Source organism: Acipenser ruthenus, chromosome 17 (assembly GCF_902713425.1).
Source record: "Acipenser ruthenus chromosome 17, fAciRut3.2 maternal haplotype, whole genome shotgun sequence".
Classification (NCBI taxonomy): domain Eukaryota; kingdom Metazoa; phylum Chordata; class Actinopteri; order Acipenseriformes; family Acipenseridae; genus Acipenser; species Acipenser ruthenus.
Window position 1 is genome coordinate 10,019,404 of NC_081205.1, and position 22,778 is coordinate 10,042,181.

Sequence of the window (22,778 nt, forward strand, 5' to 3'; positions counted from 1 at the left end):
CCATTTTAACCATTTTTTTACACAACAATACTCGCACATGTTTGGTCACGATTATAATTGCATGAAACCGGAATGTAATAATCCAGCATTTAAGATATCCCAGCATGCCTTTCTTCTTAAAGGCGTATCAGCTAATCCTAATATCTAATCCTAACCCTAATATCTCGCACAAGCACCTGGGTACATATTTTTACGATATCACGATAGGAATACTTTTTTCAGCCCCTTAATTAAACTGACAATTTGCTTAATTAGACCTTTTCAATTGTTTTCAGCTCCTAAAAGGTTGCAGAGTTACTTATTAGAAGTTACTTATAAAAGGTTACAGCTAATTTGAAATCTGCAACTGTTTAAGCGCTGAACACAATTAAAAAGGTTAAATTAAGCAAATTATCAGTTCAATTAAGAGTCTAGTTAAGCAATTGAGAGCTCAGTTGGAATGAAAACCAGCAGACACAAGTGATCCCCAGGACCAGGGTTGGAAACCACTGAATTAGAGTACTCAAAAAATGTAATGAATACTTTAATTGATATACTTTTTAATGAAAAGTATTTCAGAAAAGTTTCATTCAAATGGAAGGGAGCCTTGCAATTATTTCCAACTCGGTTTTAATAATTTAATAAATATTCACAAATGCTTAAGATTATCACCATCATCACTCTGTCAACCTAATACGTCGCAGTCATGGTAGCTGTTTAGAAAACCAGTCCTCACAGAGATCAGTTTAATTGACACGTTTTTAGTTTGCTGTGAAATTTTAATGTAATAAAGTGGTTTCTATATGTAAGGAGACATACGTTGAAATTTATTTTGTTAAGAAACAATAAGGCAAATGTTATAGTCAGTATTTAACATGTATTATTTGCATTTAAAAATGTTTGGGAGCTTACAGGCAGTAGCGAGTATTCAATCAACTATAACAATGAAGTATACCAGTATACCAGAGCATACACATGCAGTACCCTGTTCAGAGAAATGTGCCTCTTTTACACATAGTAAATGACACCAGTTCATTTTGCTGTGGTGTCATTATAGCTAAGAGATTTGAAAGTCTGGGAGCAGAGCATTAATAGCTTTATAAAACTCAGCATGTACTGCAGAGTAACTGCATGTTTTAAAGTGTTCAAGAAAGCCCCACTTGACATCCAGATCAAGTTGAAGTGATTTTCCACAGCCTGGACTACGTGCTGGTTGAACCAGCCTTCATTAGGTTAGGACGTGACGATGTGCCTGCCTATCCCATTTTAAATCATTCACATTAATTGAGACTTTCTCCCTGTAGTTAAGTAGTTCTTTCTCACACGCTTTCTCCTTTTTTTTTTTTTTTACTTGGCTTTTTAAAATAAAGCCACACTCTCTCCTGTAGTGGAGTTGGTACTCAATTAAAGTAATGTTCTAATGGCTGGTTTAATTACACAGCGTCATGTAATTACACTGGGGATTGAAAAAGAGGGAAACAAATCTTGGTGGTGCTGATTACCGATAATATTTGTCGGTACAATAAACAATGAAGGCTCAAATTTTCTTTCTTTCAGTTCTAATTTAGAGCTAGAATTTTGACAAGACCCAGAAAACTGCATCTTCATTTATAGCTGCCGTTCTCTTTGTTGTTTTGTCATGTAAAATACAATAAGACACCACATCTGCCCTTTCAGCTTTGCAACGTTTAACTGCTGGCTGTGTGAGGAAATGTAATTATCTGTAATTGTCTTTAATTCCAGCTCATAGAATGCATTCCCTCAGTCTCTCCATTGACAGACCTCTTAAATTGTTAACCTTCCTATTATATTCAGAATTCAGGTTAGATTCAAACCAATTGAAACCGCTTTAAATTGATGACATTTTTTCTTATTAGAAATGAATGTAAATGCTCATTATAATAAACTCAAAGATATATTCTATGGGCATTTTATTACACAGAAATCTAAATTGTATTGTACCTTAGTGTTTGGAGAAGGGAATGAATGCAGCTTGAGCATAGTGCAGAATTTCAGGTAAGTATAAAAATAAAACACCTTTTCATGAATAGACCCAAAACATAATGGGAGGGTTAAATTAAATGAATGTTAGTATTAAGTTATCGGGTCCGATATTGAAGCAAGCGTAAAGGTAAAACAGTCTCTGTGAGGTATCAAACAAATTGTCTATAAATCCAGCAAAAAACAAATTAGTTGCAGGAAGGAGGAATTACATTTTTATATAGTACACCCAGAGAACCACATCTCAAATCCTAATAACACTTCTTATGCACGACTTGTTTGGAGTAACTGAACCTGGAGGTAAGTGGAGGTGTCTGTGTTACTAATGGTCGATGTGTTGAACTTGTAGCAGAATCCTCAGGCATTCTAACGCACTCTGTTAAAATAATGAGATTTTAGAATTAGTTTCTGAAACTTTTTCCAGTCCTAATTAGGTTTTAGAATTGGTTGCTGAAACTTATTTTAGAAGATACCAGTGTTAGATTAAAAGTCGTTGGGCATGTCTGATTCGCAATCGATGTTCTGGCTTCTGAGAACAGCATGGATAGTGTATTTGATGGAGGAATCTGATGTATTTTATTACTGTGTGCTTCTGTTTACCCAAGTAGATCCCATGGTTCAGCGAGGCAGTGAAATGAACTAAAAATAATTGAACAGCTGGCACAGACCAGTACTTTAAAAACAGCTCTCTATGTAATTTTGAAATAAATACAGTAATAATAAAATGATATGCATTGTGTTCCAAAGTCTTTCTTTGAAACATTTCAAACCATCAGAAAAGGCTACAGTGTGTTGAATGTTTTTGACTTCACTGCCCTCCTGTCCAATTATTTTTTTTAAACTAAACTCTTGATCCTTTGTGTGGCAATGTGCCCCGCCCCTGTGTGCATTTGTGTGTTATATGTTGTATGTTGCATGTGGTGTGTTAATGTTGGTGTATAGAGATGGCTGCACGGGATATAAATGTGTGTGTGCAGCACAAGTTATTTAAGATGTAGAATTGTATTTAGGCACGAGGATGGCACATCACTTCACGTGCATTTAAAGTATTTAATATGTGAGCATGAGGTTGCACATAATTAATTCACGTGCTGGGATTCAAGTGAATAATTAATTGGTAATTGAATCCCGGCACAACAGTATATATAGATGCACGTTTTACTCACTCTGGGTTGTGTGTTCGGTGAGTGGAGAACAGGGGAGAGAGAAGGAGAAAAGTAAATAACAATTGCTATCACGTGCTGGTAGGACCAGCACGATACTTGTTTGTTTATATAGACTCGCCGTGTTTGTTTGTGTGTCTGTCCGTGCACCGTTTGTTAAGTGTTAGTCTGTTTTGTTTGTCTATTTATTTTGGCTTAAAGTGTCGTGTCCTGTCTTCTGTTTGTTTAAACCTTTTATTTTTAATAAACCGTGCAACAGCGCTTTCATCATTTCACCTCATCTGTTCTCTGTGTATTCATTTCCTGGTTCTGACGTCACCACTCAGCTAGCTGTGTGACACTTTGTCAACAAAGCTGATTATTAAAAGGTTATAACTCCATAATTGCTATAACTTCTTCCTCGCTAGTATAAAACAAGGTGCCGAGGACCTTGACGAGAGTCTGTTTATTTCATTGTACACTTAACCAGTCCTAAAGTCACTGTTTCAGTCCAGGTTTCAGGTGTTCTCTTTTCACGTTTCGACAAACTCATGACCGAAAAGTTTGTAGGATCCTAACTTAACAGTTGATTAATGATTCATGGTACAATATATAAGTAAGTCAGTATTCGTGTTCAGTAACAATTAAATAAATAAGGGCACTAGCATGTTAGTGACATCAATCCCCTGCCATGACTGTAAATACAATGCCAGTATCATGAAATCACCATTGCCTATATGGAAAAAGTGGGGGGTAGTAATCCGATTCCAAATGCATTCCATTGGGAAAGCTGCCCAGTTTGGTAGGGAGGTAGATGATGTTCTTCAGACTGATGACATTGTAGCTGTTTGGTTCTGCACAGACATGCATGTCAAAGCTGCTTGGCAGGATGTTAAAAACAAGAAACTGTTGAATTACTCATTTTCATTGAAAACATTTACACCAGGCAATTCCAGGAGGTCTACGATATCAGACTGTTCAGTCCCACTGCAGATGTCTTGAATGTGGTAAAACGATTACTGTCAGCATAGGAGGGTCTCTGAATGTGTTTTAGTGTATTAAGATAAACACACAGGTTTTCTGGGGCTAGATGGCGCAGAAACAATGGGCTAATTCTCTAGTTTCTCATACATGCCTTTCGCCTCTGGGGGCCTGGATTCCAATCTGGAGGGCTAGGTGGCACTGTCAGACAGCAGGCTAATTCATTATCCTCTCATTCCTGTCTTGAACCTTTCTCCGGAGGCTTGCGTGTCAATCTGGGGAACTAAGGGGTGTAGACAGCAAGCTAATTCATTAGTTTCTTGTATATTCCTTATATATATTCTTATATATTCCTTTCACCTGCGAAGGCCCAGGTTCCAGTTTGGAGGGCTAGGTGGCACAGAGAGCAGGCTAATTCACTAGCCTCTCGATCCTGTGTTTTACTTTTTTCTGGAGGCCTGGATTCCAGTCTCAAGGGCTAGGTGGCATAGAAAGACAGTGGGGCTAATTCACTAGCCTCTCATTCCTACCTTTTGACCTTTGTCTGGAGGTTTGGGTTTAAATCTGGCTTCTTGGTGAAGCTAGTCCAGTGGTCAATGCCACTGCTATTTGAGATGATTTTACTTGGTATACTGGATATTAGAGTTAATGTCACTAAAAACTACTGAGACACTGTTTTGTTGGATCTAAGAGAAACTTATTAGGCTAGGGATCATGGAGCGAGGGAAGCTATTGATAGTTAGGAGTCAGCCCAGTAACTGCTGCTGTCAACTTGCCTGTTCAGAGAGGTGGATGGTAACTGACAGTCATTGGAGCCAGACACACCTGCATATACACTGAACAGGAGTTTGCTCTGTATGAGTAGCTGGGGAATTAAGTGGAAGCTGCCTGTCAGTTCTCCAATAAAAAAATTATCCACCAGAGAAAAGGGTTTTTAGACAAAGAGCTCCTGTAAGGCCCGTTACAGTTCTCTTCCCTCAAGACTTCAATGAATACAGACAGCTGTACAGATGGGATCCATGTAGGTAATAATTTGTTTTCTAGTGTAGAGTACGAGGTAAACATGCCACATTCTAAAAAAACAGAGGCCTACTGAGCTGAGTGCTCATAAACAAGTCACCACCATGACTTCATACAAATAAAAAGGGGTTTGTTCTCTTTTGCTATGTATTCTCAGACACTTGAACACGTCTAGACATGTGAGCTTTTTACTTTTCTCTCTTCTGTGCCGTAGGATATGATCCATTCCATCACTATAACAATCATAGAGAAGAGAGTAAAAAAAAAGATCACAAAACACTGTTAATTGTGTTTTTATTGAAAGTGATTGTGTATAATAGTGATTTGTTTTTAAGTGAAGTGAACTCTGAGGCAAACCTTTCAAATTCTAAAATACATTTGAATTTAGTCGATTCTCGTTACAACGAACTCGGATTAGACATGCTTCCCTGTACTACTGTAGGGAGAATTGGTGTTTAAATACCCAATTAACAATACTTAATGAATGCGTGTAATGGTTTAATTTAATTAGCACCCTTAGTTCTACATTTCTCCAAAACAAGCTCAAGACTGTAGAGAAAAACTAATGGACAAAAAAACACACAGCACTGTTTATATGTTTTACCAAAAGGTTAATAAATCAATACAGTACAAAAATAGAAAGGAATATTAGTATTAATTCTAGCACAAATCAGTACATTAATCTCAGCAAGCAATACTATTCAGATATCTCAGTGTCAGTGTACATATTGATTACATGGATAAGAATGCATTCATCAGTTGTCTCATACCTTCTCTTTCAATATAGGAATATTAATGCTCTTAAATCAGTAAGCACTTAATGTAAATATACAAGCAGGATAATTGTTTGAGTAAATATCTTTCACATTCACATTTCATGAACATCAACCTTTCTGCAGTCATGGGAGTCAACCTGGGCCCCCAAGCAAATTCTGAGAATACCGATGTGCTTGTCACAATTTTGACAAATCCATACAAGGGAATGTAGTAGCTCAGAGTGTGTGAATAGCATTGTTGTATCGGTTTTCTGTCAAATTGAATTATTTCCCCAAAAAAGAAGAAAAAGAAATGTTTTATTGTGGAAAATGAAACCCAACTAAATCAAAGCATTGTAATCTTAGTGTTTTGTCTTTAGACTCAAAGAAAGTGAGAATAGTTTCATAGCGCTGGGTTCTGCAAGCAATCCTCCAGCAGATTGGTGAAACTAAACCAGAGCTATCCAAGTGTGTTGGTTAAAAGAGCCATACTGATGAACAGGGTGTTCTTAAAGCACTCTGGCTTACCCAAGTAGATCCCAGGGTTGAGCTAGGCAGTGCAATATTAAGTAATGTGGCACAGTCCTGTACTTTAAAAACAGCTCTCTATGTCATTTCTTAATATAGTAATAATAAAAGACTTGTGCCTGTTCGAATCGGATACTGTACCAGTACTTTGAGTTGATTTGCATCGTGTTCCAAAGTCTTTCTTTGAAACATTTCAGACCATCAAAAAAGGCTATATTGCATTGAATTGTTTTCAACTTTATTTTTTAACTCTAAACTCACAGCGTTTAATTGCGTGTCGTATAATAGGCCAGAAAATCGTCACATCAGTATCCGTCAATTCTACCCTCTTAATAAAATGCAATACTGATGGAGGCTATGGTGTAGTAAGTGTGGTTTCTCCAATGCACTTTCATGTCCTGCTGTGTTCCTCTTAGGCTCTCTCTGCCAGCATTCGTAGGTGAGCCGCTGCAATGTTTTGGTTTAAAATTGCAGCTGTGCTATTGGTTATCAATAGGGTTTTGTTTAACTTAAAAAGCAAGTAGCTTCAAATGTAATTTGACTTTTTTGTTTGACTATTTTAATGATGTTTTATGTTGAGTGGTTCTGGGTTCTGTTCGAGATATCATTTTTCTCTGTAGCTGTATTTACTGTACCTGTCTGTAAGCTTGTCTTGGAAATGCAATCTGCCTAGGACTAGACAGGCAACACCCAGGTAAAGGCAGACAGAGAAAAATGAACTCCGTATTGGAGCATCCAAACCCTTAACGACTTTCAACGATTGAAAACATCATAAAAGGACAACAGAAAGGTGAGCAAAGAAAAAAGAATGACATCTGGAAAATGATATCATTATTTAATTATCATTATTTATTTCTTAGCAGACGCCCTTATCCAGGGCGACTTACAATTGTTACAAGATATCACATTATTTTTACAATTATATTTACAATTATATTATTTTTTACATACAATTACACATTTATACAGTTGGGTTTTACTGGAGCAATCTAGGTAAAGTACCTTGCTCAAGGGTACAGCAGCAGTGTCCCCCACTTGGGATTGAACCCACGACCCTCTAGTCAAGAGTCCTGAGCCCTAACCACTACTCCACACTGCAGCTCACTGTCTTTTACAGAACTGTACAAATATAATATAATATAATTTCGGTTAATGATTAGCAGCTAAAGATTACCCAGTTTATCTTTTAATCTTGTTTTAACATCTGTTAATTCTAGCTGTCTCCCAAGTTGCCATGCCATTGCTCTCTACCACAGCATAGGGGAGAATTTAAGTATGAATTACATTTAACTTAATCAACACCCACCAGAATCTCTGGACAAGTTGGTGATATACAGACAGTGCTGTTTATCATTTTTTTCTTTAGATGACTATAAGAAACACAGTTGTCTATGATTAGCGATAATAATTTTTCAGTGCAATAAATAATATATACAAAACATCTCAATTATATCACAATAACCAACCCTGTAAAACAGTGTAAAAACAAACCTTGTCAATATGAACCTGTATACCATATCCACTACTCCCATTCATCTAAATATTACTTTTCACATGAAAATAGCATTTCAAAACTGGAGACAGAATAATAAGACAAAACAAGTAGTTTATTCAGAGTCAATAATATAACATTTTTGCTAACAAAACTGCCTAATGTTCACCATCAACATTCAACTGCAAACAGATGGTGTACTGGATACCTTTTGGAGAGTGTCTGCTCGAAGCTGGACAACTGGTCCAATGATTTGTTAACATGATGTGTTAAAGCCTTTTGAAAATCATGCCAAAAGTGTCTGTTTTAAAAAGAACTAACTACCTAACTAACTAAATAAATAAAGTGTATACATCTATATCTGTGTTGAAACAAAGCTGCTGGTTGATTGGGTGCAGTGGGTTGCATGCTCTGAAGTTCTGGAGAGGGCACAGGGCTACATACAATACTGCTTTATTTGTAGCTAGTAGAACACTGTTTCTCTTTGCTTTATTTGTCGCACAAGTAGGGCTGTGGTTCAGACAGTACTGAGGATGGGAGGCTCTCGCTGTCTTACTTTGATGGGCCTCCATTGCTTGCTTTTGGACAAATAGTCTGTATTTTGTCAACACCTGCATGTGTGTGACATTTCTTATTGACATTTTTGTAATGGTATTGAGGAATGTCCTATATATTTCTTTCTTTCTTTCTTTCAATCTAATTAAATATATGTTTTTAAAATTCTAATATTTTTATTATTTGACACAAATCAATAATAATTGCAACCCATTGCACTGCTAATATGTCACAGTAGATATAACTTGTTGTAATCCTAACTTGTTGCATCGTATTTCATATTGTAGTTTTAGTAGTATTATTTCCACTTACTGTAAACTACAGTGTATTTAAATATGAATCTTGCATTGTAACCCAGTACTGCCCTGTAACATCTGTAAGTCACCTTGGATAAAGGTGTCTGGCACATTAAATAAATAAATGTTATTCACTCACACAATACTTAATATTGATAGAGTACAACACCTTCTTTAGGATCTCATTTAGATTTTGAAAGATTAATCGTAAATCTTGTACTGGAGACACGTTGCTTCAAATGTATTTATACTTGTGGAATGATATTTGATGAAAAATGAGAAATACCATGTCCCTTTTAAATAGTTTTTTTCTCCAGGTATCCGTATACTTGTCTCACTCTCTCTCTCTCCCCCCCCCCCCCCCCCCCCCCCCAGGTCGTGTTTCCTTCTTTAGCTCAGGCTCGGAGAATCTGCACCGTGTTGAGAAGGTTCGCTGGGGCACTCGATTCGCAATCACTGTCTCCTTCACCTGTGACCCTGCCCACGCCATCACAGACCCTGCCCTGCCCTAGAACACAGCGCTCTCTAGAGCCGGGAGGTCTCCTGAAAGAGGAACACAGGAAGAACAGGATCACACTGCTGTGCAGGCAGAGGCAGCGCTCACTACTAAGGGCTATTCCTATTGAAATGGCTCATTGCTTACTCTTAGCTTACAGGTTCTTACATTTCATTGGCATAACAGCTTTCTAATAATTCCCTATGATTCACACCCTGTGCAACAGGTATTAGGACTTCATCTGAAACATTAAACTCCCTTGGCTGCTCATTTGTAAGAGGTGTCAGGTGGGATTCTAAAACTTGCTGTAATGAAGTGAATCTATAGTGTAGTGGTGGAAAAATATGTTTTTCAAGCTTTGGTAATGACCCCTTCTAGCAACCTTCTCGCTGGCCCTTCATTGTGTGGAAATGCATTCCTGGTGTTTAAATTGATTTAATGTATTCTGTGAGAGTGCTGACTGAAAGGTTTTTCTAATTGAAAACATTTTCATATATCTATATATCTATATATATATATATATATATATATATATATATATATATATATATATATATATATATATATATATATATATATATATATATATAAATGCTGTGCTGTACCTTAAAAGAATGGACGAATAGAAATTTCATATGCATTAGTGAATAATGAAGGTTTTTTTCTTTTGGCCTGATATAAAATGTGCTTCTATTTTTATAAACACTGATTAATGCAGCAAATCTCTACCAACTGTAATTATGTATGGAAGGCAATCCAAGACTTCTTCAACAGAAATGAAAATGTTCTTATATTAATAGAGTAGAAAGTAACTCAGAATAGGTAACATTTCCATTTAAGGTAGCTTCTGTTTCTGTCATGCTTTGTAAAATACAATGTGTCATATTAAGAAAACAATGTCTGGACACAGTGTGTTTTGTGCAGGGAAAAAGAGTGTCTGCATTGGTAGACCTTTTAATACAGTATATTTTGTACTTCTGTTGCTCCAATATTGAATTTATTATTATTATTTGTTTATTTAGCAGACTTGAATTTGACTAATTTCCCTTTGAGTCTTAATCCACCTGGGATTAGTTCCTATAGAATTATGTGTAACCTTTCAACCCCAGCTTCTTCATACTATTAATATAGACCAGCCGCTGTCGATTGAGCTGAATGGTCATAGCGTCACACAATTTCCTTGGAATCAGGAAGTACCCGAAGGGAGTCCGGCAACTAGGATTCTACAGGCACAGAAAATACCAGGTTGATTCTGATACAAGGAACAATCATACAAATTCAATATTGGAGGAGCAACACAACACAGAACCACTCAGAATGATTGTAACCTTCTTAAAAAGGTAAGGACATTACAAGTATCAGCCATTTAAAGAGCAGCTTGGAATGGGCCTGGAATATCCAACCTATACCAAGTTGCTTGTGGTATATCATTTTCTTTTTCAGTCATCACAATCTTAAGTTTAAAGCAATGCCAAGAAATCCAGGGTACTACACTTTGCTAGGAAGTTTTCAGTTTGCTTGGCTTGGCTTTCGGGAAATCTGCACTTCCTGGTTCATTTCACCTCGGCAGTGTCTTCGGGGTCAAGAATCTTACTGGCTGTAAAGCGGTGGTGCACAACTCAGGTCATGGAGGGCCGGCGACCCTCCTGGTTTTTGTTCTAACCATACCCTAAATTAGTTAATTGGACGAATTAAGCTTCTAATAACGTCCAATAAAGTACTTTAGAGTGGAGCTGGAATAAAAACCTGCAGGGACACCGGCCCTCCAGGACCGAGTTTAAAAACCTGCAGGGACACTGGCCCTCCAGGACCGAGTTTAAAAACCTGCAGGAACACCGGCCCTCCAGGACCGAGTTGTACACCACTGCTGTAAAGCATGTCCGTCATTAGAGAAAGCAACTGACAGGAATGAAGTCCCTGAAGGAGTGGGGACAATTTCACTTTCCTGGTGAAATGACAATGAAAGCTCTAGACCAGGGGTAGGCAACCCTGGTCCTGGAGTGCCACAATACTGCAGGTTTTATAGGCATCTCTTAATTGTCAATTGCTAAATATCTGGAACACATGGTAATTGTAACCAATTAAACCAATCATTAAATCAATTAATTTATTTAGGGGCTTGGGTAAAACAAAAACCAGAAGTGTCTGTGACACTCCAGGACCAGGGTTGCCTATCCCTGCAATAGACTATCTGAAAGCAAGGCCTATAAACAGAGATTAATTTGACCTGGTGTAGTTTCAGGTATCTTCTTTGTGTCTGTGTGTGTCTGTGTGTGTGTAGATATATATATATATATATATATAAATAAATTTCATTTTTTAATATTAGCCAAATGTTTTAGCTTAACAAATATACTGTACATTGAACCTTACAGCAACTGTATTTGGTGCCACTGCAGCAGACTCTTAAAAACTACATTTATTTTCTAGCCATTAAATTAAGTTAGACCAGCACTTGCATTTTGTGCCAGCGTTTTAAAGCCAGGCCTTTATAATAAAGTAAGTCAATAAAAAAATTATTAGGAGACTTTGGCTGGGTTTACAATCATGCACATGAAAATCGACTCTACAGTCTTGACTCTGTGACGTTGTCACACAAAACAGCAAAAGAACGTCCTTTGGTCAACAATTAAACAAAAAAAGGTTTATTTTCTAACTTACCACTTATAAAGCATTAATTTAAAACTATAAGAATAAACATTTCAAAAGAAACTAGTGTGTAAACAGGTATATGCACATACAAAACTGTAAAAACAAAAGTAGTTTTTAATCTAAAACAAAAGTAACATAATTTAACTTGCATGTGTGTCGCTCGCAGCACAGAATCCAGGTTGACCTGCTGCAGCTTTGCAGTTTTCTGATAGAAATGTTTCTGCTGAAGTGCTGTGGCTAGCTTCAAGATGAAATCTCTCCTACCTTCTACAAAATGAAGGAATTGATGGGTGCAGGGTCCGTAGAGATAACAATTCATTTCTCTTGTTAAATGTTTTTATCTTCATGGCAACGCATGCAAGCTCTCCTCAAGATATTAAAAGTCGGTCTTTCCCTAATCAGCATGCAGACAGGGACATTTAAATATCCCCGCCCCTAAATCACTGTGACTGCACTAATTTGCATTGTCACAGCCTGATTTGTCATCCTAAATCATAACTACATGGAAACGCAATTTATGAGAAGTAAGGACAAAACATTGTGAGGAAAACTGTCATGACTTGTCCATGTAAACACCGTTTGCGGTACAGTAATTGCCTGCTTTCAGTAAGAACATGACGTTTCTATTCTTTCGTTGATCAAAGGCAAGACAGGGTGCCTAAGCAACCATATCAGACAGTGGACTTCTCTTTAATAGACTGCTTTTATGTCGCTCTTCACCGAAGGCTGCAGTAAAAGAGATGCAAGCTTCCCTGATGGATTTTGTAATGTACATGTACTGCCAACCCAGTTTGGATTACATTGCTGTGTAGTGGTGCAGTAACTTAACTTGCGGTCTCAACAACAATGAGAGAGAGAGAGAGAGAGAGAGAGAGAGAGAGACTCATGTCAATAAGGCTCCCGAAATATTAATAAAAAAAGTAGGAATATTCCCACACTGTTTAAAGTGAACTTTTCCACCCATGTCACCACATGACTGAGTATGGAAGGGCTTTTTGTACATTTTGGATTCAGAAGAACTGTGAGCTTTAATATTATGGGCCCTCCCTATTGGAGCAAGCAAAACAATTTCATACATCTTAACTGTTAGTTAAATAGGTTTCAAATGTGCAGTTTTGAAGGAAGCATGCTACCGCACCTGTGTATTTTCATTTTAAAACAAGATCTCTGTTACTACACTTTCCGTCTCTATGCCTTATTCTTGGGTTATGTTTGTATTTGCACTTTCTTGGTCATTTCACCCCAGCAGTGTCTTCTGGATCAAAGCATGTCAGACAATGAGAATTAGCAATGCAATGTGTTAACACACAATAGAAGTGATTCTCCACATACTGTATATGCAAAACAGTAGCTTACATGCAGATGGATGAGTTGACAAACTCCTCCATAAATGGCCAGACAATTGTATAACTGGTTCTCCAGATATATAAGTGTGACATGCAGATGAAAGGATAGTCGAGCCGGATGGACATATATTCCAGAATCTGATATTCCCTTATCATTGATTTCATCCCCAGCGGGGGATAAGAGCTAAAAATATGGATTTTAAGTATGCACAGTATGTGCAGAGTAGTATAGAATATAAATTAGCAATGCAATGCTTAATCACAGTTTGATTAAACATTGCAGAATGACCAGTGAAAATGCAAAGAAGTCATTAGATGTACAATTACGGCATATAACACAAATAAACCTGAATGTCAATTTTATAAAAATAAGAAAAAAAATACAAATAATAAAATAACTATTCTGCTCACTACATCCAGATGCACTACTCTGCACCCAGCCCCTCCAGCACGGGTGCTTGTGATTGAGAACCCCACTGCTAATAAGAAGTACATTTTAAAAAAGACACACACTCTAATTGCTATTTTGGTAGAAAGCAGCGAGTGAGCCCAAGGTCCTCTTGAAGAATTCGGATCCTATGTTATCTCTCTAAACACTTGGTGCAGGGTTAATTGAGATGGCCTTGCGTTTCACAGCATAATACATCAAATTCAAAAAGCAGCCCCATTCAACAGCCGGGATCTAGCTGTCAGGGAGCCATGGCTTGTGCTTCACCTTGAGTCTGTAACAGCGCCCGAAAGTCAGCTTCTTTTATTTAGTCAATCACTTTGTAAGAGTATTTATATTTAAAACTAGAATGGGAGTCATCTTCAGGGGGAAAATGTAAGGAGGATGGCATCTGTGATCGCATGGTTTGCAAAGTAAAATGATTAGGCATTTTTCAAACTGAAGTATAAAATACATGCAAAATACATGCTACACCTTGCCCTGCAGTATATCCTTCACAAACCACCTTCTTCATCGCCGCACTCCAACTGAACCTCTAGTGACTCCCTGTGCCTTGGACTGTGAGTATTTCAGTCCAATGATCACAATACTCATTTCCCCACAATCAGTTGAGGAGGCTTTGCAGAAGTAGATCTTGCTGGAATAGTTAGTTAGCATGGCAATTAATAATCTGAGCAGAAACTATAACAGAGAAGCATGCACAACATACATCTGATATTAGAAATACTACAGTATTTAATATTACTGTTTACTTTATTTATTGAAACGTGCATCCCGATTGGCTAATGCAGGGTAACATGACTAAAAATAGTTTATTCTGTTGTCGACTGGACAACTGTTCCCTGTGACGCCACCCCATAATAAACAAAATGGCGATTCAGCAACAGAATTACAGATTTCTTTGGGTAATCTTTTATTAAGAGTTTAATAAAACAGATATTGACTGGGAAAATCCAGTGGGATGTTGTAGAGTAGAATTGATGCAGTGAATGACCCAGTGTGTCAAAAACACAACAAGGGACAGAGCAATTTTAGATCTGGTGTTCACAAACACCCAGGACATGCTGTGTGATACAGAAGTAATATAACCACTGGGGTGAAGTCATCATGACATGGTTATCCAGGCAACAGGCTGCACTAACTAAAGTGTATCATTTCAGAAAGGCTAACTTTGAAGGGATGAGACAAGAACTGAGAGAAATAGACTGGGCAGGAGAATTGGAAGATATGCCAGTTGAAGTTCAATGGAACAGATTTAAAGTTATAATGCAATGCATGCAGGACTAGTATATACCTAAAATGAAAAAGACCAGGTCTAACAAGCAGTCACCATCATGGTTAAACAGACTAGTAGGGGAGAATGGTGTGCTAACAAGGGACAAAACTTTTCTTATGTTCTTAGAGTTTTCACCTTGTAGTAGAAAACTGCTCCCTTTCACATTGTGTTTTCAGGCATTATTTCCCACAATCGGTCACTTTTTCAACCCTTGGGGGCAACAGTTCCACTATAAGCCTCAACTCCAGTCAATATTTGTATTTTACTGGAGTATAATGTAGTGTGTTGGCTACTAGAAGAAAATACTATAGTATTTTATAGGGTAAGCAGTTGAATATCAGGATAATACAGATGACTATGAAGTATCCCTCCTGAAGAATGACAATGGAAATAAGGCTGCTAAATCAAATGGAATTCCAGTTAAACAGTAATGCACTTCTCTGAGTTGTTAAATAGCGTGGGGGTACAGTAAACATCTTCCTGCTGCTCCACTACATACCTTAAAAAGTTACAAAGCCTCCGCAAACCTGCAAAGAATTAACTGGTTCTGTAAACAAAGACAACCAGAGAACACACTTATTTATTTATTGAATTTCACGCAACAGGACAGGAGAACAACAGGCCTTCACAAACCATAAACTCTTAAAAATGTTTTTTTTAAAATACTTGTTTTTTTTTTTTTAAATAGATGAAACAAAAGTTTGGTATTTGAATAAACTGTGCTAAATTGTTTTCTTTAATAACAGTCTTGAAATATTGTCTGCCTACAAAAGGAAAACTAGCAAGAAACTGCTCAGAACATAGATTTTTTAAGGTACTTAACTGCTGAGCTACACATAATAAATGGTGAAATACTGAACGGAGTGAAGGGTTGTTATACAGTAAATTATATAACGGCGTGACAGCTCTGCAGTTCTACAATCCCATCGTAACATGCAACAGCAATGCCGTTATCCCTTTTAACTATGCAACCAGAGTGCTCTCCAATTGTTTTCTATAGAGGTCAGCCCTTCTACTGTTTGTTACTCAACAACCGAAAAAGGGACACTAATTAATGACACCTGTTCTAAATCCATTGCTTTCTGATGAAACATTTCACAGTGACGCTCGAGCCCTGCTCTCAAAGTGAACTCTTTCAGTGATTATTTCAGACAAACACAGGTAAATAAATAAATAACTTGTAGTAGTATAATAGTGATAATGGCATTGCTGTAATGTGTTTCTTGGTAATAAAGAAACTCCCTTGTTCAATAATGCCCTAGACCGCAGGTCTCAGGTTTCATTGACTCGGGAGTTACAGTATTACCTTGTAACACAGCAATGCCATTGTATCTTAATTAGGCCACACTTCCGCTTAAGGGACACTGTTTAGTTCATTAAATGTTAACAACTACAATATCTTATTAACACATTAACAGTTAGTAAATATGTAGTAATCTGTTTGTAATTTCAGAAAAAGGCCAGCTAAACTGTTTACTAAACATCAGACACCCGATTAGAGGGAGCTCTTCAACCCTACAACAGATTATTTATAAAAACAGACTACACTACTACTATATACACATTTTATACTACATTATTTGGCCTTTGGCCTCACCTTTCAAGGTACCCCCTGCCCTTAACTAGCTTGCAGATAAGTGGAAAGGCTAACTGTAGGAAAGCCATGGGCAGGGGAGTAGGATAGCTGCCCTCCCCGTTAGACGAAGCCCAAAAAAAAGCAGATCAAGGCTGGGGAGGAGGCGAACTGGCGAACAGTGGGGAGATAATGGATTCAGGTAAGACATACATACTTTCCTTGACGATCGTTGGGCTTATTGTTTGTCGAGGGACAAAATGAAACCAGCTATTCAATTGACGATTTAATCTTGTATCAGAAGAGCCTAAAATATGCTTTGACATTTATGTAGCTGATCTAAGGTTAAAGTGAGTTTCTGCCTGAACCATCGCTTTGCTTAATGAATGTTTCCAAACAAGGTAAGGGAACCTTAAAAAAATGAGGCTACTTTACTGGAAATAATGAGTTGCCTGGTGCCACTGAAAATAGTCGTCAGGAATGAGACAGCCAATATCAATCAAAGGGCATAACAGACTCAGAGTTAACAGACTTCAGTGATGTGAGTTTAATGAAATGACTGGTCAAAACATGCTGATCTCAATAGTTTTAGATGCCACTCTTTGTCACTCTCTGGTCCTAAGTAACCTCAAGCCTCCGTGACATCTGTCTACACCCTTCTTCAGTCAGAACGCCTTTGAAGTCTGTCAATGCCACGCTTTTAAAAATCACATCTTAGCTGCTTGAATGGACAGGGCACTTGTCTGTTTTCATCTTGGTTACATCAAAGAACAGCTTTTATAGGAGAGTTACTACAGTATACAGAACAAATGGGAAAAACACCTGCCATAACACGTGTGAAGGGACACGGTGGACAGCCTGGAGACGGCTGGCAGTGGACATTGCAGGGATTTGACTCGGGAGTGGAAATCTGCAGTGAAGTCTGTTCTCCAGATTGGTCTATAGAGTCATCTCTCTTGAGAAACAGCAAGAAAGACCAAAAAACATTCTAACTGCGGGTAAGTGAAGCATAAGAATAGGAATAGTATAGGAATGCAGGACTTACTAAAGAAAATCAGCCATGGGTAGAATTTACGGAAGCCAGTTTTGCTGAAATAACAGGGCTGGCATTACACAGAACAAGCTATGGGGGACATAAAAAAAAACTTTCAATCATATAAGAACATAAGAACATAAGAAAGTTTACAAACGAGAGGAGGCCATTCAGCCCATCTTGCTCATTTGGTACCCAACATCTGCCTTGATTTGGTCACAGCGAATTAGAAAAGACGCGTTGCGATCTAGTTTCTGCAGGAATCGTTCCCATTCATTCCAATTGAAGACGATGTTTTAAAAGCCAGGTTTGATTTATGTTTGCCCGTGCAGCACTTGTTTTGTAGATAGCCAAAGTTTAAAGAGTGATCAGTTTCTGTCTGTTATTTATTTAATCCCGAAAGTGATGAGAAAGGAGCTGTAATTAATTTAGTACGTCTTTGAAGTCTCGATGCCCTTCAATTAACAATTAATCCCAAAATGTCACTTTGACAATGTAGGGAAGCTCCAGAAATGAGAGCATAGAAAACCTCCTGCTGGTTGCTATTTAAGAAAGGTCACAAAGCACAGGACTTGAAGCAAAGGGATTTCATTATAAACCAGTTTTGACAGCAGCTAGTTGTGTTTTTATTTTTACTGTATGTTTAAGGTTTATTTTTAACAATCTTTTATGGCAAGGTATTTGTTGAGCCAACACGAAATTCATCATAAAAACATCATGAAACCTGTTGATTGTGCCTAGAGGCTTTGGCACTTGTTGTGATAACTTTCCCTTTACTGTTGATCAGCTGTCAAAGCCAGAGCGCGTGGGTAGAGACAAGCAATGCTGGATGTGCGAAGGTGGGATGTCAATCATATGTCACGACTTGCCATATCTGCACAGTTATCTCGTAAGAGCCTAGATTTCATGGTTAATAGTGAATCAGAAAGAATGAGATCACTGCAGGTCCTTCTGATTTGCTATAATTTGCTGTGAATACGTATAACAGGATTTTAAAAGAAAGTTTTTTCAATATTATTTCAGAGAACTCATAAGTATAAATAAATTATTTATAGGTTTTAATTTACCAGTACACTTTTACGCATACCATTTGTTAAAAAAATAAATAATTACATTTCCTTGATATCTGGATCTCACCGGGCACAAATACGCAATTCTTCAACAGAAGGGGTGATCTTTTTTTGTTATGGATTTCCCATTTCTGGCACTGATCCCTGAACAGTATAGTCAATATATCAATTTATTGGAATCCGAGCATTTGATGGATTCTATAACACATGTTAGCTGTGTTTCTTTTATTTTATAACGTGGTTTTATTCTGCATTGATCAGGGTTGTAGTAGCTCGTCAATTTTTCATAAACTTTGTGGAAAGTTTTAACACAGTTTGTTTATACTGGCATCTGTGCTATGCAACTCTTGTGCCAGTGCTCGGTATGCATTTATCAATTCTGCAACTTTATTATACATTTGATGAACTCTAACATTACGGCTTTCAATGTCATTCGATGGCTACTGAATATTTTTACCCAGTAAAAAGGACTTTACTACAATGTGCTATGTTTTACCGTGGCTAATGTGCGTGGCTACTGTTAGTAAAGACAAAACAACCAAAAGAAACCTGGTAGAATCTTAATTAAAGTCTTAATTAATGTCTTTGCGTGTTCTAAACCAGAGACCCTGTGTCCCGGAGTAAAACAATAAATCAATACACTGTGGAGGGGAGATTTGCTTCCTTTGACCTTCCTGGAGTACAATGGCTTCTTTGCGGAGCTGGCCCACGATATGTGTATCAGACTGCAGCTCCCAGGGGGTTAGGCAAGGTAGGGGGAGGAAGGCGGGCTTGGCAATGAGACCAACAACAGAGGCTTTACATTTTAAAATCATTCCTAACGAGTTTTACCATCAAAATAGCGCTGGTAATTGTTTTTCAGAACGTAGGCTTAATGCTAATTCCCCCTGTTCAACAGAACACTCCCCACTAAAGAGCAGAGAAGCCATTTAGCTATGGTACAGATTCTGAACAGTACCACTCTAATCACTATGGGAACAAGGTGGCAAGTGGTTTGGAAAAGCAAGACTCGACGTTGCTGAAAACAAACTATATTTTAATCAAGGTTTTAAAAACAAACATGTTCATATCTCTAGCAGTAACAGCACTGTTGCCCTTTTGTGTGGAGATGATATTGTGTTTTTTGTTTACTATACACTCCTTCAGGATATGTGTGTGTATATATATATATATATATATATATATATATATATATATATATAATGCTAACGGGAGTGATGTATCAATGTCACTAGAAACCAGAGATAGAATTACACCCTTCAAAGTACAGTTTGGGTGTATATTATTTGTTATAATACATGATGACATAACAGATAGAAATTGTAGTTCTAGAAGTGTTTATTTTTAACAGCTAAAGAAGTGCTGAGAATAACATTGGAAAACAGAGTTTAAAAAATGTAAAACAAGTTTGAATTGTAAACTTCAACATTTTTGTTATTTTATTTTTTTTAAATTGGGGGTGGGGGGGGGGGCATGGGAAAACTAAATGTATTATTACTTCAGTCTATACTACCTAACAAACACCCCATGGAGAGCATGTGGTTTAGGTAATTTGTTACTGTGTTTTATGTTGCTTATTGTTTTTCTAAGATGTCTCCATGTCTCCCTGTCTTCTGTGGATCAAGCTTTAAATCTGCAGCCCATTGTTGTTTGTTTTGGTACTGACTGGTTTTGGTATTGTTGTGTTCAAGTACTGGTGGGAGAGTTTGTTTTAAAAAACTGGAGGTTAGGTTATTAATTAATCTTATTATACAGGCAGTAATCTTATTATATACAGGTCTCGCGCAACCCCTCTGTATAGTAAGACTGTTAAACACCGAAGTTCATAGGAAAATCACCATGTATAATAATAACAGCATGGCACTTCGCAATAAAACCATAAAAAAGCAATGTAATTGTTGAGTGAAACTGAGCTGCAGGACAGGAAGTGACTCTGGTACCAAGAAGCCACTGGGACTTTAATTTCTATTGTCTATAGATTACCGTGCATACACCAAACTGAAGCACACAATACTGAAGCAAACAACCAAAAGATCCTTCCACACATTAAAGGGATGATGTGGCCAGAGCTAAGAAGAGGCAAGAAAATGTGATTTTAAATCCTTTGGTCAGCCTTTCTTTAAATAATCTTTAAAGAATGGGCTCGCTATGATCTAAACAGTGGCAGATCTAAATTCTGCTGCTAATACTCCTATGCTATATCAATGCTGCTGAGGTGATTTATAGACCCACTCATTGTTAATACTACATACAGTAAAAATACAATGAAATGAGGGCGGTGCTTTTAAGATCTACCGCTGTTTAGATCACAAGTGGCACACCAGGGGAAGGCACTGTGCTAATCTCTTTCAGTAGTGATTCACTTTAAATGTACTTGGATATCCAAATTCATGTCATTCTTTAAAAAAATAACCACCTCGATATCCCTATACTATATAATAAAAATGAAATGTGCAAACCTGTTACAAAACTTGCAGGTATCTGTGGCATAGCTGACTAACTTAGGACATACAGATATCTTAAACCTTATATTTAAACAACCTCTTCACTTGAACGACTGATCAGAGAATACATTCACAGCTTTTAATGGACAAATGTTATGCGCAACAAACGCGGCTTCAGTGGAATTGCGTATTTTGTGTGTAAAGTTAGATTAAATGCATTTAAATGTATGAAAAGCTAAAAACTAGCCTTTTTTTATGGTACTGAATATTCTGTATAATCAGTGATAAAAAAATTAATTAAAAAAGAAAGTCGCTGACCTTTTAAGGCTTGATCAGTGTAAAGCCGTTCTCCTCTCCCCCTCGGCGGCGCTCACCTCTGCACTTTGAGCTGTCCCATCACCAGGGACTCGGACGGGTAGTCAAACTGGTTGCTGGAGGACACAGATTTACCCCAGGAGGACTGTAGGCTCGGGGTCCCCCGCTTGAACGAGGATGTGTACCGGTAGAAACTGCGGTGCCTATTCTTCAGGTATTCCCTATAGTTCTTGGTCAGAAGCGTATAAAGGAAGGGGTTAATACAGCTGTTGCTGTAGGTCAGGCAGGTGACCAGGTAGTTAATGCAGGTCTGCGTGTGAGAGGCCAACTTGAGCGGTCTGTGATACAGACGCACTAACTGCCAAATCCAAAACGGGAGAAAGCAAGCCCAAAACACCAGAACTATAGTGAAAATCATAATTAACACTTTCTGCTTAGGGGAACGCTTGTTATTGCCTTTCTTGGTCAGTGTGTTTCTCTGGGACTCGAGGTAAGTCCGGGCGAGTTTGGTGTACAGATAGCCGATGATAAAGCCGGGCGCCATAATGCTAGTGCTGAAGAGAACTGTCAGGTAGACTTTGTACGCTTCGGGACCCCAGGTCGGCGCGCACATTCTTTTAACCCCGGTGCCTCTTCGTTTCTCTTCCAGGTTCACCATTATCATCATGGGCAATGTAAGCAGCAAGGAGATAAACCACACTGCCCCAGCCATGCCTTTCCGGTAGCTCTTGGACCTTTTGACTGTGTCTAGGGGTTTGGTGACGGCCAGGTAGCGCTCTGTGCACATCACAGTCAACGTGAAAATGCTGGCGTGCATGGTCAACAAGTCCAAGCTAAATAAAATCCTGCAGCCGATGTCCCCAAAGTACCAGTCTTTGAGAAAGTAAGTGCAGACGATGAAGGGGATAGTGGACAGGTAGAGCAGGTCTGCGATGGCCAGGTTGATAATAGAGATGTGCATGGAGACTGCGAAACGGATGGAATGGCACATTAACACCAAGATATAGACGTTACCAGAGACACCAATTACATACATGAGGGATAACATGGTACCAAACGTGCAAGTAATTATCAGTTCGTCCACAGAACCCGGGCTAGCTGCGGAGGTGAGGTTCCCAGAAGCGTTGTTATCCATGTCGTTTTCGTGTTTGGCAGCGGTGGCTTTTAAATTAAACCGATGATCCACATGCCTAGTTTGAAATCCTAGTCTATTGTGAGGAGAAAGACAGTCTGCTTCAGATGTCACTCTGCCTTAAATCATCTTCAGTGAACATCACTCAACAGCGGCTCGAGAAAGATGAGAAACACAACCTGTTCTGCGGTCCGTCAGCATTTTTGATATTTACTTTCAGTGTGCTGTGCTACCGGTGAGCTGA

General features: G+C 38.1%; 2 protein-coding genes across 2 annotated transcripts in view; one reads left to right on the forward strand and one right to left on the reverse strand.

Moving 5' to 3' along the window:
- Positions 1-11,568, forward strand: part of uts2r2 (urotensin-2 receptor 2) — a 36,444-nt gene extending 24,876 nt beyond the window's left edge. The window contains exon 9 of the mRNA XM_034038943.3: positions 9,125-11,568. Within this exon, the coding sequence (XP_033894834.3) occupies positions 9,125-9,261 (137 nt within the window). The 3' untranslated portion in view covers positions 9,262-11,568. The remainder of the gene's footprint in view (positions 1-9,124) is intronic.
- Positions 11,569-21,423: 9,855 nt separating this feature from the next.
- LOC117423619 (urotensin-2 receptor) lies at positions 21,424-22,537 on the reverse strand. The gene has a single exon (XM_034039679.3). The coding sequence runs from the start codon at positions 22,535-22,537 to the stop codon at positions 21,458-21,460; it is 1,080 nt and encodes a 359-aa protein (XP_033895570.1). The 3' UTR covers positions 21,424-21,457.
- Between the last annotated feature and the right edge of the window lie 241 nt (positions 22,538-22,778).

What these genes read in the sequence shown, in the direction of transcription:
- LOC117423619 (XM_034039679.3), bottom strand. Translation starts at nt 22,537, where the DNA reads ATGGATAACAACGCTTCTGGGAACCTCACCTCCGCAGCTAGCCCGGGT.